This window comes from Dromaius novaehollandiae, chromosome 4 (assembly GCF_036370855.1).
Source record: "Dromaius novaehollandiae isolate bDroNov1 chromosome 4, bDroNov1.hap1, whole genome shotgun sequence".
Taxonomy (NCBI): Eukaryota; Metazoa; Chordata; class Aves; order Casuariiformes; family Dromaiidae; genus Dromaius; species Dromaius novaehollandiae.
Genome location: NC_088101.1, coordinates 11,194,440 through 11,211,841, shown reverse-complemented (window position 1 = coordinate 11,211,841; position 17,402 = coordinate 11,194,440). Strand labels below are relative to the sequence as shown.

The 17,402-nt window shown below is 38.8% G+C and overlaps 1 protein-coding gene across 10 annotated transcripts in view; it reads left to right on the top strand.

Annotated features, from left to right (window-relative positions):
* Positions 1-2,506: 2,506 nt before the first annotated feature.
* LOC112988273 (bifunctional methylenetetrahydrofolate dehydrogenase/cyclohydrolase 2, mitochondrial-like) overlaps positions 2,507-17,402 on the top strand; it is a 61,274-nt gene continuing 46,378 nt past the window's right edge. For 2 of the 10 annotated variants that reach the window (XM_026108651.2, XM_026108655.2), the window contains exons 1-3: positions 2,508-2,722; positions 12,255-12,439; positions 13,748-13,870. In XM_026108651.2, the coding sequence (XP_025964436.2) occupies positions 2,589-2,722; positions 12,255-12,439; positions 13,748-13,870 (442 nt within the window). In that variant the 5' untranslated portion in view covers positions 2,508-2,588. Of the gene's footprint in view, positions 2,778-9,119; positions 9,191-10,284; positions 10,534-11,946; positions 12,016-12,254; positions 12,440-13,747; positions 13,871-17,402 lie in introns of those variants that run through there. The other 8 variants (XM_064510402.1, XM_026108654.2, XM_064510404.1 and 5 more) reach the window with 7 other exon arrangements.

Below are 17,402 nucleotides of genomic sequence, written 5' to 3'. Positions count from 1 at the left end.
TTTAGTTTGCTTGCTTAGCTCTTTATGAGTTTAAGTAATTAAAATAAGGTATGTTAAAAATAGTCTCAATTTGTTCTCTGTCTGAACAAACAAGAATCATATAAAATGGAGGGCTGCTAGAAGAAAATTAAAACACTGGCACAAAAAAAAAAGGTTTCTTCCTCATACCACAGAAAAGGAACAACCTATTTTTATTTGTCTGTAGTGGTCAACATAAGTAGCTGGAATCCTACTCATAGCAAAGGTACGTTTGCATAAAAGATAATGGGTAACTATGCTTTTCTGTTGAGTTTAGCAACACTGAACAGAAGAAAATGCTTGCCTGTATTAGTCCATTCAGAAGAAAATGCTTGCCTGTATTAGTCCATTCACAACTGACGTACTTTTGAAATAAAGCAGTTCTCAAGTCATAATTGGTATATCAAATTTTATCAAAAGCATTTATAAAACAACTGCTTTTTTCGGATGTACTGATTTGCCAGGAAAGAATTTGGTAGACATTTTGTTTGTGGAAAATTCCAGCAACAGCAATTCAAAGTTCTGTCATCAAGTATACACCTCATATAAAAAACGAGCGGAGAAACTTTGCAAAAGTTTTATCCTAGACAAAAGAAATTTTTTGATGGAAATTTCTTCTCTGTAATGCTAAGTTTTAGGACTGCTGCTATTTCTTTCATCTCCCCATCCTCTTTTCTGGGATCCTCTTCAACTTTTCTTTCTTTTAATCTGTCTTAAGATCTTTTCATGATAATATTTCTCCTTCAAGTACCCTACTTCCTTCTTTTAAGGCTACTTTCATTCCTTTTCCCATCTCATCTGCTAAAGTGATGAATATGAGAATAAAAATTAACAGAACACTTAATACGGGCATTTAAAGTGTCAACATTTAGCTTTAGGATATATGTTCCCAGGCAACGTACTACACTTAAAGGAATTCTCATGATCTGATGTCATAGTATCAAACTGCCTATAGATAAAGGATGTCTCATTTTCCTCTCTAGCTTTGTGACCATTATAACTTTTTGCTTTAAATGGAAGATTGGATATAGGCTATATACATATATGCATTAGCTTAACAGTAGTGAGTTAAGATCAATATAATAAAATATAGGGAACTTTTATTAAATTATTATTTCTGAATAGAAATAGTCCAATTTGGAATGCTAAGAATTAAGACTAAATAAAGCACTAGTTAAAGTAATAGATTTAATAACATGGATTTAAGGACAAGTTAAATCTATCCATACTTAAATGTCTGTTTTTATAGAACCATTGATACCAGTCCTAAAAAGGATATTCAAAAAATGGTCAGATTTTTTATGAATTAGCCTAAATATTCAATTTACATTCATAATCTTCAACTCTTTAGATACTGGATAAAACAGATTAAAAATTAAAGATATAACTGTGTTTTATCTTAAAGATCTATCTGTCTAGGGCCATAAATTTTCATTGGACTTCCTATGTCCTCACACATTGTTTTATGGAAACTGGATACTAGTGAGAAATAAGAGGGTAAGGGACAGTGTATTTGGCTGTGTCAACGAATCTTGGGTAAAAATCCTTTTTAATAAGGCTTTAAAATTAAAATAGTCCACACAAGAGAGTGTGGAAAGTTTAATGTTGCTACTGCTTATAAAATAAGAGATAGCAAGCAAATAGGGACAATACATGTAGTATCTGCAATAACAGAAGAGAGTAAGACTCTAGGAGGAAAAAATATTAAAAAACACTATGCGCAGTTTCTGTGGAAGCACCTAAGCCATGTTCCTTACCTGACCACTGACCTGATCAAAAAATTGCCATAGCAGAAACTGCAGCCTCACTAATCCACTGCACCTTTGGAAAGCATTCAACAGCTTCAAAAAGGAATTTATCAATTGTCAGCTGCTTCAATACTGCAGATAAGATTGCCATTATTACTTTGGCGTGCTTTGAACATGCGATTTTAGACCTTGTTTTCTTCTGCCCCTTTGCACAGTCAAAAGTCTGCCGAAAAATAAGGCAGAAAGCAGCAGTAAGTGAGCTGCAGCCAAGACGACGAGACTTCCACCGAGAAAACAAGAGGACGTGGCGGAGAATCACGAAGCGCAGTGATGCTTTTCTCTCTCTGTAGCTCTCACTAGGCGTCGGATTTGCCCACGCCACATTTTAGCTGGAACTGAAGCTCACATGGACCAAAGGATGCAAATGAAGAGACGAGGGGCCCGAAAGCTTTGCCCGCCTTCCCGCCCAACGACATGATTTGCAGAAGTTCCCGCCACAATCCCGCAAAGCAATGCAGCGTGGCCCGGAGGAACTAAGCCGCGCTGCTCGCCCTTCCAGTCCACAAACCCACAGGTTCGCCTTCCCTGGCCGCGCAGCTCGAGCTTTGCTGAAAGATGTATTCATCGTGCCCCCAAAGCTCGCCTCCCCTGCCGCGGCGACCGCCGGCAACCCGCAGACACCGGCAACACCGAGGCCACTGCGGAGCCCAGCAGCGGCCTTCCCACCGCCCCGCCCCAGCGCAGCCCGGGCTCGCCACTTGCCTTGGCTCCTCCCTTCGCCGCTTGGCTGCGGCGGCGGCGCTTCCGCCCGGTGGGACCGAAATGGCGGCGGCCGGCTTTTCCTCCTGCTCCGTGCTGCGCCCTGGCTTGGTGCCGCTGAGGAGATGGCGAGCTCTCTCGCGCCCAGCGCCCGGGGCTGCCTACAGCACCAGCAGCTCCCCGCGCAGCGCCGCCAGGTATGCGACACCGCTCCAAGCATCTTCATCCTCCCTCCTTCATCCGGCGTGACAGGTAGCATCCTCGGGAATGGCCGGCCAGACGCACGGGCAGGCCCCCCCCCCCCGCGCGCCGCGGCCGTTGAGCGGTCGCGCGGGAAGCCCGCGAGCGCGTGAGGCGGCCGCGGCCGTTGAGCGGTCGCGCGGGAAGCCCGCGAGCGCGTGAGGCGGCCGTTGAGCGGTCGCGCGGGAAGCCCGCGAGCGCGTGAGGCGGCCGCAGCCGTTGAGCGGTCGCGCGGGAAGCCCGCGAGCGCGTGAGGCGGCCGTTGAGCGGTCGCGCGGGAAGCCCGCGAGCGCGTGAGGCGGCCGCGCGCCGCGGCCGTTGAGCGGTCGCGCGGGAAGCCCGCGAGCGCGCGGCGTGCTGAGAGGGCGCTCCCCGACGCCCCTGGGGCAGCGTCGTGGTCCGGCTCCCGGCACACTCGTCTTTTTCTCCCGAGAATCAGGCTTAGTTAAGTCCCTTGAAAATGGGGCTCTCCTGCCTCTGTGTGGCACCGCACCCGGCGGCTGAGGTACTGCGAGCGAGGGAGGGCTGTGAGGCGGGCGTTGCTTCAGTGGGGATTTAAATGGTAGACTGAAGTCAGAGAGCCCTTGCAATTAGGCCTTCCACCTTTAATCCTTAGTAAGGGAGATCTAGCTTTAAATGTGTTTGCGCTTGGTATTTCAAAGAGCTTTTCAGGTTTTTTACTGTAAACTACTGTACGTTAACATTTTTGGTGTCTAGGTTTATTTGTGCTGATAGGTTGTGAATGCATCTTTTCTACTTTGTTAAATAATTTTACTTTATGTATCAAGAGAAGTGTGATGGTGACTGCCCATCTCATTGGACCTCTCTGTCCCCAGAGAGACAGTGTGGGACTTCAGTGCTGCTTTGTTTTTCAGCACAAGTATGAAAAAATAAAAACTGTGGCCACTGCATGTTTCACGTAACACTGCAGCGTGCAGGGAACTGCCAGTTTCTGTGGAAAGATAGATCCCTAGAGGGAGGGGGATGCAGTCTAAGACAGCAGCCGTCCAGTCTGCCACCTCTGCTACGCTGCTTATTTCATTTAATATGCTGGTTGGACTGATCCTCTGGTGTTGGTATTGCAGCATGGCAACTCTAAACACTTGTCTGGATGTGGAAAGAAGGGTTTCAGCTCTTGCTGGTCAGTCCTTTGATTTATCATGGTGCTGTGTCTTAAATACTGACCTGAAAGTTCACCCAGTATAGCAGATCGTAACTAGGTTACGCTGAAAGCGTTGTAGTTGCTTTATGTTTTCAAACACAGAAAGCTTGGTGAGCAGTACTGCTATAATACAGTTACGTGTCAGACCTCGTAGGTGTTCTTTATGTTCTGGTGGTCTATATGGCAGAGGATTCAATTCTTCTGGTTTTGCCACAATTATCTGGATTTCCAGAACTGTGGGACTACTTCTGTTCTTAGCTGCCATTTACTGTTTTTCCAGTTCTGCAAAAAGTATATGCTCCTGTAATAATGATTTGACAGAGGTTTTCATTGACAAGTGTAGTATATATGAGACTGAGAAGATCTCTCTGTGATGCACTGTATCATCTTGGACTTATAGTCTATATGTTTATCTAGAAGGGCAGGTGACATCTTTCTTTCTGTAATGGCCTGCAAGTCACTGGCTGCACTAAGAATCAAGATGCAGTATATGAATTGCCCAGTTGTCAATCCACATAGGCTTCAGTGGCTCATGTTTCTTTTCTGGCCGTCTGTAGCATTCTGTCACAAAAGCTTTGGAATGTGGAGTAGTTGCAAAAGGAGACTGGAGATTACCTCTAAATTATGAATTTAAACCGCTAGAATTATGCTGGTACGTCACCATCTGATGTAGGCAATTCTAATTTAAAAATGCCCAGTTCTGCTCCTGTTGGAGTAAGGAGCGTCCATGGGTGCGTGGGATGATAATCGGGCAGAGGGTCAAGTTTGCCATGTAGATAATGTTCAAAGTAATTATTTACTTTTTAATTTCAATGACTTGACCAGCACGCTGGAACATAGCCGTTTTCTGTAGCTGATGTTTTGTTGTTTGGTGTACTTCTTGAGTAATATTTCCTTTGGAAGAAGTAAAGCTATCTAGATTCTATCCCTAGGAAGCCTCAACATATTACAATACTTTCTATTTTTATACTTGATATTTTTCAAGTCGTCTTTCCCTGAAAAGCTTGTATACACAGTCGTTTGTAATCTGTAACTAAAAAGAAAAGACTTTATTATAGTGCAACTAAGGAAAATGACAAAATATTTTGTTTCTACCTAGTTATGTATTTAAAGCATGACTTTTTGGCTGCCAGAGTTGATTTTATAAATAGGTGGTTAAGCTGAGATAGAGTTCTGAAAGTCCAGATAACAAATGTGATATTTGCTGGATCTGTAGCGAAGTGTTCTTCCTGGTATTTACTTTGCATATGAAAATATTGGAGATGACTCATGGAAAGCAAAAATGACGGTTGAAATCAGAAAGTCATAGACCTTTTCAAGGTAACCAGTATTTTTTTTTTTTAACTTAAATGCACACACACACATGCACACACACCCAATACATCTCTAGAATTAGAAGGTGAACAGGTTTTAAATGTTTCGAATAGCAGGCATGTATGTGTATGCTGGTGCTCCATGTTTCCCTGGTATACTCACAGCATCTTTTGTGTTGTATTTGGAGGAACACTCAAAGCTTTAATGGTAGATGTGTAAATCCAGAGAATTTTTAAAATATGGTGTGAATAGATGGTGACTATGTGGTAGAAAGCTGGTTCTTAACAGAAAATATAAATGATAAATGACCTATTTTATATTAAAAGTGATGTTAGTTAAACTCATCTGACATTTACAAGAGAGATTGCTGGAGTCACAAAGAAGAGAGATAATCTTGAAGAAAGGAGAAGTAGAAATGGCTTCTTTTGGAATGATAAATGACAAAGCATTCCTGCCTTTTTTTTTTAATATACATACATAGAATTTTTTTTTTTTTTTTTTTTTTTTTTTTTTGGTATTTGCATCAAAACCCAAGAACAGTTCCTGCTTTTAGCCACTGGTATTCTAACAAGTTTCTTTCAGGAATTTGTCAGGCTTTACCCAGAAGACTCATTTGGTGTTTTAGATGAAGTTAAAATGCATAAGCACTTTTTTTTTCTTCCCAAATGTGGTAGTAACAGCTGTTTCCAGCCATGATCTTATTTAAGCCAACAGTTCTTTTGAAGAAATGGATGAACTAAGTTGTGGGTAGAATGATATTGAGTCATATTTGCCAGGAGATATGGTAGCATGCTTATGCTTCTTGGTTTCTTTATCATCCTTCAGACTAGCAGAGGAAAGAAGTTCTTTCAGAACTCATCACTGTGTTTTTCTTCCATTTGGTGTTAGGATTTTTAACAATGAAGGGGCAGTGTTGGGTAAAGTTATAAAATCCTTCATGTTCTACCACGCATTTATATATATATAAAAAGTTTGAACATAAGAGTTTCTGAATACATCTGGTGTCTGCTGGCTTTTAGATACTTTTACCATGTTTTGAATTATTATGTCAGCAGTCAAACATGAAAAATGGTTAGAGACATACATGCGTCATATTGGTATAACAAAACATCAATCATCAGTTATTTTACTCCAGTTGTGTAGTTTCTTTTAGACAATCTCAAAAAGCTTTTTCTGGACGAAAATATGAGCTCTGGACTTGCTCATCCCCCAAAGTATAGTTCAGAAAGAGTAGAACTCCTCAGACTTGCAGCAGTTTAGAATCAGTCCAATTTTAACATAAAACAGAAGGCTTTATTGCTTTTTTCAAGTTACTTTGAACTACATTCATCATGGTAAGCTAAATTAACATATGTTAAACACCAATGCTGAATGTATGCGGGAACATATATAAGTTACAAGCTTTAAGTGTATGTATTTGTAGAAGGAACTGGAACGCTTTTGTTCTGGATGTTCACAGTAGGTAGGCCAAAAATTTATTACTGTTGAAGGATGACAAACTCTTATTACATTATAACAGCTAATAAAACTTGGGGGGGGGGGAGCATTACCTACCAGCTTTCTATTTTTATTTTTCTCAGAGAGGTATTTCACTGGAACTAAAACTACACTTGTTTTAAACAACAGATAATGCATGTTTCCAGAACATACTGAACTTGTACACTTGTCCTGGAATTCTAGATGAAAACTACTAGAAGTGATACTAATGATTAAAAATGATAAATATTGCTGCCTTCATAGAGAGAAGGAAAAAGAGATAAAACACCTTTCTACATACTTTCCTTATTTTATATTTGCCTAGCAGAGTTTCGGTAACAAAATACCAAGTGTACGAATATTCCATTAATTAATTCTGATAATTAAACCTAATTTATTACAAATCTTTTGTATGAAGAATGGTGTTTTGCCTTGCAATAATGATGATTAACAGAGACAATCTATTTTTCGTACTGAAATACTTGTTTCACCTTAAGGCGTTTCTTGATGGTCTTTTTTGTATCAGCTTCAGATGTCTTGAGATATCAGTTGGTTTAACTGAGCTTTGTATGGTTAGTTGTAAATGAGGAGTGTTCTTTTTAATTGCATTTAATAAAATGGACCAGCAGAATGGTAAGTTATGAATTGCTGCTAATCGTGGAATGTCTGAGTCTGTAATATAAAAAATAATAATCTTTAAAATGCAAGTAACATTTTTTTAATTAGCGTTTGTCTTTGGTCTTAGATGCCTAAAAGTTTAGGTGCTTGCTGAGATAAGCACCAAGTAGAACTTTTGCCCTAGATAGTATGGTGATGTTCAAGCAAAGTTGAAAAAGGGAATATTTGCTCTATGTGAAGGTGACAAAAACTTTCCAATCAAATTGAAAACTTCTGCAAGGAAATGTACACAAGAGGTGATAAACACTTGGAGGCAAATGATGGTTCATGTAGTAGCAATATTTCCAGTTTGGTTCCAGTGACAAAATTTCTCAAATTACAGTTCACTTAGTGGATTTCAGAGGTGTTTTTAATAGCTTGGGACTACTGTGACAGTTGGAACATTTGATTTCTGAACCATTATAAAAATTGTTATGCTCTGTTCCAAAAAGATTTGCATTAATGATATTGTACTGAGATATGTAATCCAGTGGTGGTTGAGCTCATGCAGATCGGGACAGGTATGTGATGATCAGTTTTGAGTGGTTTTGGAAGGGAGAAAGCTTTCCTTCCTTTTCCAAATGTTAACATTTAGAGAGGGATTAGCAAAGGACCAAGTCATAAGATTTGCTGTTCTCCCTTTCCTTTAAGGACCAAATAGTATCTCTGTAATTTCCTAGGCTTTTAATCTGTAATTCTGCAAAACACAAAGTTCACCTTTAATGCTCCATTTCCTAGTTATTTGGTGATTTCCATTGGTCTGCAGTTCATGGTCAGTGGCCAGAGCAAAAGACTGAACCTTTTATGAAAATATTTCTTTCATCGCTACTTTGCCTTCAGTGGGATTCTCCTTGAGACTTCAAGTCATTTTCATAGACATCTGCCATAAATTTACATAGTTAGTCTCCCTCCCTATCACCTTTGTTTTTAGGCTCTGAAATACAAAAATAGGAAACATGGAAAAAAAAAAAGACTAATTCAGGCAGTAGCTCTATTTTTCATGTCTTCAAAGGGTGTATGTAGCTGTTGAAATGCCAAAAGAGGAGAGGGCCATTCCACACCTTCTTGTGAAGGTATAATTTTACTTGTCTTCTTCTGTGTATTGAACTAACTTGGAATCATTTTGATCTTCTATACTTTGGGTGCCCTAAGTATCAATTGTTCAGATTAGTCTTAACTTGAAATCTTTCTGTTTCCAGTCTGGGGTTTTATCTGTTATGTGATAGTTTATTAAGCAGTCCTTTTCCTTAAGGAAAGGAATCTTAAACTTGTTTCTGTGAAAATCCACCAGCAATTTCATAGGCTACTCTTCTACTGTACTTAAGAAGGATAACTTTCAGAAAGTTTCCTAAGAGAACAGTAGAAATGATGATGTTAATGATTTCATTAAAATGCACTAGTTCTTAAAAAATACTGTGCCTTAGGCTGCTAAAAATATCTAAGGCATTTTAGTAGCATCAGAGGCAGCTCACATCTTAAATGCTTGCAGTGGCCTTGGAAACATTTGGCATATACAGTTGACTCTTGCTTGTGCTTGTAAAATTTACTGCATGTCGCCTTCAGAAAGATTAAAGTGTTATACAGCCGTATCACACTCCGTCCTGGCTATGATATATTACTAATATGCATTTTGTCCTAGCTTATAAGGTATTGTGTATAATTTGCATTTTAATGTATATATAGATAGAAATTAATAGAGCTAGATAGCAATAGATAACAAAGTACTTGTGGCTTTGCTTTTATAGCACTGTGTTTCTGTTCCCTTGTTTTGGGTTTTCGTGCTCCTTGGATAACTGAGAAGATTGAATATGATTGGGTAAGTAAGGGCAGATTTAGGTAAGGGCAGCTCTTCAGAACTTAATCAATGATCAGTTGAATCAATTTTTTTTATTAACTCTGTGGTTAAATTTTAAGAAGCAGCATGCACTTCCAATCTATTGCCAAAGAATAGGTGAAATAATCCTTTGAGTATTAATCCATTCCTTGAGAGTTAATCCATTTAGAGTAAAAATAGCATAAAAATGTGATAGGGATTTCATATGAAATGAATTTGGCTTTTAGTACTAAAATGTTTTCAAATACTTGTATCTTCAAATATATATGGCCTTGCTACACAGGTGAGCATTAATTATTTGATGTAATGAGTACATGGGGAAAAAGTGTCCTGTGCCAAAGGTGTGTAAAGCCAAAACATAAATAACGAAGATTAGAGAGAGCTGTATGAAAATGATCACATACAGAGCCGGCCATACAGGAAAAAAATAAAACCACATCTGTAGTCTTAAAAAAAAAAATAGTATTTCAACAATATAGAAGTTTGTATTGAGAAGCAGCTAAAACTGATGTAAAAATAAAAGAAACCAGCTATTCATATTTGTTTGTGCTCGGTGTATTTGTAGTACTTTGTTGCTTTACTGAAGGACAGTCAGGTAATTTGTTCTGAGCAAGTTTTTTTTTTTTTTAATACTAGGCACTTTGTTTTTGTTTTTTTTCCCCCAATCTGTTCTGTGTTGGTGTCATCATAAGTCACCTGGAGTCCTTTCTAAACCATGTTAGTCACAAATGGTAGTCATGTTAAATTCATTTATTCAGTTCAAAGCAGGGATTGTGATCTGTGTGTGTATGTAAAGCTATTAATCTCAAAGCAGGAAGTGAAGTGTGTTTGCAGAGGGGAAGCTCTCTCACACTCAGGCTTACTTTATAGTGAGAAGGAGAAAATAATCGGTTGACAGTCTTTGGTCAGGAGCTGATGAGCCATAAACTTGTTTTTTCTTATGATGCTGCACAATTGTGCTCGTTAGAAGAAGAATGAACCGTTCTGCTCTGTTCTGATTGTTCTGCTTTTAGGGAGTTGATATTATTTCCCTGCTTTTTTTTTTTTTTTTTTTTTTTTTGATAGAAGCATATCTGTTCTCTTATTATAACATCAGATATTTCAGTCAAGAGACACTGTTAACTGTATTTATGTATCATGCTAGGATTTTTGAGTTTCTTTGAGACAAGAAGAGGGTGAAATAGTGAAGGAAGTAGTGTAGATAAAAGCTTCAACTGTGGTGGAATATGTCACATGCAGTGTACAAAGGGAGGAGCACCTACTCTTATAGTGAGCAGACAGGCAGGAAGATGGAGAAGACTCCAGAGACCAGGAGAACAACCGAGGTAAGACAAAGCTGGCACATGGGAGACCTGAATGAAGTAGTACTTAGCAAAGTGCTGTTTCAGGAGAGCTGCACTTGGTCTTGGAGCACTTAGCTGGTAAGGTGAGCATGGGAGGTTGATAAAAGAAACCGGAAAAGCTCTTAAACTGTAAGTTTGGTGAGTGTTATCGTCACAGAAGTATCATTTATTTGTGAGGGTAGTGTTAATAAGACTAAGCGAAGAATTCAACTTCTGTTCCACTCAGCAGTTGTTCTGCTAACAGTGCTATTAAGATATGCCTTGTACTGCACTTGAAATAAACTTTATATTAAAATACATTTTAATGATTGTTGTCTTACTGCTTAAAGATAGCATGTTTATTAGAAGGGAGTGAACATTATTGAAAGTTAGAGAGAGAGAGAGAGAGAGAGAGAGATACTATTATCTCTGGTGCAGAAAGATGTGTTTTCATATATATTGCCCTTCTGTACCAAGGGGTACCAGTTGCAGAATGTTGATGGAACTGTTTTACAGTTAAATAACATGCAGACTGGATTTCCTCCTCTATCAGGCATATTGTAGCATTTAAGTTTGGATGACTTTTTCATGTAAGACCATAGATGGTCTCCCCCCACATTTAGCTTTTTTGGTCATCAAGACCTACTAGAAATGAGTGAAATTCCACAAACCTTTGAAATGGGCAAAATGCAACTTGCTCTTCTGTGCTGCTTAAAATGATGGCTTTGAGTCATCTGGAATACCTTGTTTCAGACGAGATCAATGATAGAATTTCTTGCTCTATGGCTTTCTCTCTCTTCCTAATTCCCCTCCCAGCAGTGAAGTTAGTGTTTAAAGGCTGCTTGACCTGGTTAAAAAAAAAAAATTTCGTGTGCTATCATCTGAAGGTTATGCATGCTAGAGTTTTTTGGTTTTGGTTGGTGGGTGTGTGGGTTGGTTTCCTCCTCTTCCCCCCCACTTCGGCTGTGATGATGACCACAGCAATGACATAGGGGGACTGAGGGGTTTAGGGACAGTTGAAGGAACAAGACACCTTCTTCAGTCTTCCTCTGCTTTTCCGCACAGGCAAGGGGATGGTGGTGGGGACTCCACCCTAAGAGGTTGTTTGCCTGCCATAGTGCTGGCTGGAGGAGAGGGTAAGATTTCTGGAAGGACAAGGGGATTGAAAGACCAAAATGGGAGGAGGGGGCATTTTAGGAGGAGAAGATGACAAAAGCTACTGAGTTATTCACCATTCACTTATCTCAGCTAGATCCTGAGGAAAAAGATGTTACCACCTATATTTGGACGAAAGGTTACTGTGAATAATTCCGTGCCAAATATGTTCTTGAAGTGAATTTGGGAAGGGAGGGAGTAAAAATTCCTTACAGTGCAAAATCTTAAGGGTGTAAGAATGTTCTCATGTTCTGTTCCCAGTCATAGGAATTCATAGATGTTCACCAAAACCAGGCTGACTGCATGTGTTGGGAAGGTGGGGTGTGGCAGGTGAGCTTCTCTTTTGTATGTATTCATGGCACTTTCATGTTCCTCAAATAAGAGAGGGGAAATCCTTTCTTTGCCAAGGTGGGTTTGTACTGAGTTCATGTCTTTCAAAAAGCATTTGAAGTACTATTAAATTCACTGATCAAAGCTTTTGAAAGTTTTGGACACAGTAGATCACACAGTTAGGTGTTTTGTTTATAGTATTTTAGATCTAAATGTTGTGTATCTTTTTGTCTTTATAGTGATGAAGCAACCATTATCTCGGGGACAAAGCTTGCTAAACAAGTCTTGAAAGAAGTTCAAAGAGATGTAGAATCATGGATATCCTTTGGAAACAAGAGACCTCATCTCACTGTCATATTAGTAGGAGACAATCCAGCTAGTCATATCTATGTCAGAAATAAGATAAAAGCAGCTGCAGCTGTAGGTATGTATTACATAAAAAAAAGTTTCAGTGTTAAGCACAAGATCTTTTTATTAAGAAAAAAAAAAAAAAAGCTGGAGGAACCCTTTGTATTTTCATGTCACTTTGCACTGTTTTTTTCCTCACCATTCCTGATGAACATAAAGTGAAAAAGTTGCACTGATGTGCAAAGAAAGTATTTTTCATGACACAGGAATGGTAGGCATAAGTTTTGATTCTATACCTTAAAATGTTAGGGAACAGTTTGCACCTTTAGCCTTAAAAACTGGAAACTAAAAGGAAACACTACAGAATTTTTTTTGACAGTTAAATATCTAGCTGGTTTTGAAAGGCTGGGTGAATAAAGATAATTGGAGGGAAGTTATATCAACTTGTAGTTATTAATTGTCTTTGCAAGGCACTGTTGATTTTCAAATGTGAAATATGTGCTTAGGAGCTTACTTTCTCAGCCCCCATTATATTCCTTCTTCTATGTGGATTCTTTGGTCCACTTACAACTGTAGTAACAAGTCATAATATTCTAGAATTGAAGGCATCGGAGTTTATAAACTAACCATTCTTACAGAAAGAAAAATTAAGAGCATCTTTCTTCATAACCTGAATAATAAACCTCTTCATGTGTGTTTGCAGTATTTCATGGAATTTGTCCTATTGAATGCTTTCCGTCCGCATTAAAGCCACGCAAGCCAATCCAAAACCAAGGTGTCATAGTTCTATATACAAAAGGCAGAATTTCAGGCATAATAAAATCAAATGGCAAATGTAAATAACTGATTACCTGGGGTAAGGCTCAGTCACTACAGCATCTTATGTCCACTTGAAACAGTATCCTAGCTTAAACAGGAAACTCAGTTTTTTGAGGTGCTAGGCAAGACTGCAGTTCCACTGACGGCAACAAAATTCATGTGTTCTAGTAACAGTTTTGTTCTTGTAGGAGACGTGGTGAAGTCATCATGTACAGTGGCAGTATTAGTGTAGCTTGATCTGTTTGGGTTTGCTTATAATTCTCAAGAGCATATTGGCAGAAAAGTTATTGTATGCCTTATTTTCCAAATATTTGTAGATCTAGTTTTAATTTTGGTGCTACTTGTCCAACTGCTGTTTTTTCCTGTATGATTCACTGTGAGATTGTACTTGACATCAGAAAATAGTGTTAAAGATCAGACAGTGACTGGAATTTTCAGTAGTCCTCCATTCTTAGTTAAGGCAGTTGTTGAGCATCTGGTACATTTTCAGACAAAATGACTAAGCTCACCTGAGATAAGTAATCTGATACTAATATCAGTGTCTTCTGTTTTTGTTTATTATCAGGCATTTCTAGTGAGATCATACTGAGGCCTAAAGACATTTCTCAAGAAGAGCTCTTAGATATGATAGTCAAACTCAACAAGGATTCAACGGTTAGTGGTTTATTAGTTCAGCTACCTCTCCCAGGTAGGTGCTGTCTGTTATCCTGCTCTTCAAATATGGACAGCTTAAGAGCAAGTGTTTCACAGAGTTTTTGATTGTGAGTGTATCTTAGTTACATGAGGAGCTCTTGAAAGCACATACACATAATGAAGGATGAGTCATTGAAATGATACAGTTCTATTGCATACTAGCTCACAGTTCTTACTAAACAAAAAGTAAAGTAAATAATGGGACTCAACAACCCTGCCTATTTAAAAAAAAATTGGTGAAAATGCTACTGCAAGGATAACTTTTCTTTTCCTCCTTTGCCACTTTATCCAGTTTACGTCTATTTTTTTTTTTTGCTAACATGTTGCACTGATTTGCCTTATTTATTGAGACCTTTTACTGTATCTTCATCCACTATAGCATGTCAGGTATGCTACCTAGCAGATGATGCTACTGCCATTCTCGCAGTGGTTCCAGTTTTTCTCCTAAACATCTGTTGGCGTTTTCTTCGTGGTCTCTAATGCTCTAGGGGAGCTCTGTGCTAAAGTCCCAAAAGCCTCTACCATATTCATGACTATTAACCGCCCACCCCTCGCACAGTGTACTGAAAGCTCTTCTAGCTGACCCTTATCAACCAGTTGGCAATAGCTGGAAAGATGGTATTTTGGCAGTGATTAAACTTACAACTTTTCATCTAAATCTATCTATATCAATTTAGTTAAACCAATGTAAGCTTCCTAACAGAGATGTACCTAACCTGCTAGATGCATTGTAATAAATTGACTGGCATGTTGGCTTTCGCCCATCTCTCTCTTTCCAGTCTTTGGCATGTGCAGGCATGATTTCTAGCACTAGTGAGAACTCCAGGGGTTGTTGTTCTAGGAATGATGGTTATGAAGTGGAGGATGTGTTTTTCATCCGCTTTTCATTTTCACTCTTACTGCTAGTCTTACTTTTTGTTTTCAGACAGTTCTCACTGCCTTTATTTCCTACTTGGAAAACATGAAGAAATGGGGCAGGTACTGAGTGTTAAGAAAGAGAATGATGTGTTTTGTTCATATTTGTAATTAATTTGGCATTTGTGGTTAGAAGGTTTTGCAGTTTCTGTTACTTAAACACTGGATGATGATAATCTCCAAATTTGCTATGCACTGAAGCAAGCTGGCCACAAGATGGAAGCATAATGCAAGTAAGGAGCACAAAGTTTTGAACACAAAGTAATGAATTCTGAGAGTTGCCTGAATGTACTTGGTTGTCTGAATGTGCTTGGTTGTTTAGTTTGAAGAATCATCTCTTTCAGTAAGAGTAGATGAGGAGAATTGGTTTTTTTATTAACTTTTCCTCAGTATTAAGAACTCCAGAGAAGATTTACCACTGGCAGCCTGGTGATGGAAATTCCTCTCTGAGTGTAGCATAGGAAACAAGCTTGTCCTCTGGACTCCCTATCCACTGCTGTGTTCCCCATAAATGGGAGGTGTGATATGTCACTTGACTGACTTAGGCTAATATTCTGAAAAATTGGTCAATACTGCTTGCAGAAATGCTTCCTTTTTGTTTCTTTTTTATTTGTTTGAGATGGCTATCAGTTCATGGCAATCTCCTCTTGAGTCTTCTGCTTTCATTATGCACAGCGATATATAATTTAATAATGGACTTAAGCATTGAAGCTTAGTGAATTTAAACCTGTGTTTAACATTTCAACAAAAACAATTTGAAGGTAATTGTAGATGTGTCAATTCAGATGTCTAATGCTAGTACACTTGAGTGGTTTAAGCCCTGATATAACTGGTTGAACATCTCTCTCAAGAACTATAGTACCTCACTCACAGTAACAACATTAAGAATAATTAGTCTTCCTCTAACCTGTAAAACTTGCCAGTTTGAGGCCTGGCTATTGCCTACCTTCAGAAAACCTTTACCGTAGTTAAATCAACAGCAGAACTGCTTCAGTGTTACATGTCTGTATAGGTATTTGTTAAGGCTAACTATGCAAGCCATTTTTAAAAATTAAGATTTTTTTTCTACAGTAAAGGTCAGATATAACTTTGAGTACTGTTTTTGTTTTCCTTTTCCTTTTCCTTTTTACTCCCCTGAAATATCATGTTCTCCCAAAGAAACTTTTAGAGATGGAAGGGCAGAAGACTGTTAGCTCCTTTTCCAAAATTGGTTTAACTTGCATTGTAATGGTAGGAGACAAAGCCCAGAAGTTGTAGACACTAGATCAGCAATGGCTACTTTTGTTTGTTTGTTTTATTGTTTTGTTTTGGGGGGGTTGGGTGGTTTTTTTTTGTCTTTTTTTTTTAGGGGGGGCTTAAACAACGCAGGTGTGGCTTTTGATCAACATTCGGTCAAAAATAAAAGCAGAAAATGGCTTTGTTCTTTCTCACTTTTGTGAGTTGTAAGAACTTAACTTTGAGGTTTATTGTCTTTGCCTGAGGAAGACTTACTTTCTATGCACGTTCTGAGTGCATTGCTTCTGATGTGGTAATGGTTTTGTGGACAGTTTCCTGTATCTTTTAAAATTGCTTGGGGTATGGCTATGAAATGTTAGGTATTTCTTTGAGATAGGATGCTAAAAACTAAATGTTTTTTGGAGGTGGGCAGCCATTAAGTATGAGAGAACAGCATATGAACAAAATATCTCTCCACTGTAAAGGACTGTGCTAACTGAAGTGCAGCCTGATTTGGTGCAACTGGGTATATCATTATAGCAGGGTTGCAATTAAAAGTGTAAAGACAGAGAAACTTGAGGTGGAAGAATAGCTTGGAATGATTGCTAGTAGGTTTGTATGACAATGTGTAGCGAGAAGGTTGTGTGTGTGAATAATGTTCTGTGAGACTGACACTAACACACTTAAAAGATGACTTCTTCCTCAGGAAAAAATTATATGGCCTGTAGTCATGTGCAAACAAAACCAGAAAAAATGTTTCTGAAGGGAAATAAAGTCTGCACTTGATGTAACGTAGTAATGATTTATACAATTGGAACTGTTTTTCTTGTATCTTTGTCTCTCCCCCACCCCAGGTTAGTGTTTTATGAGATAGCTCTCATTAAGGGCAGGGAAGAGAGGAGTGTCCACACCTCTTTTCAGGCCCGTTTTGGCCTGCCTGTTCCCAGCTATGCAGCTGCTATAAGCTGCAGTTTCTTTGCAGTGATACGTGCCCTTTTCTGAAATTCTGCAAATCAGTTTTCAGTAGAAAAAAATCCATGTAAAGCATGTTCTCTTTTGCTTATACATGAATCTATCTTATATTTCTGCCTCTGGGAAGCTGAACAGGAATGAGGAGGTCTTGGTTGGAGGAAAGTTCCGTCATATCCCAGGCTCAAAGAAAAGCATGGCAGCCAAGTTTTGTTTGCTGAAAAACTATTTTGGACAAGGTTAACTAGTTTCCTTTTGCAAAAACTGTTTAATAGGTTACTCTAAATTTCTTTCTTGCCTGCCTGCAAGTTATGGTTTTCTTTGATCTAGATTAGACTAGTTTGATTTTGGAAGAAAGACTGTTTCATCAATTTTCATTTCCACAGGTCTTTGGCATAAAGATTCAGAATGGAACTTTCTCCATTAGA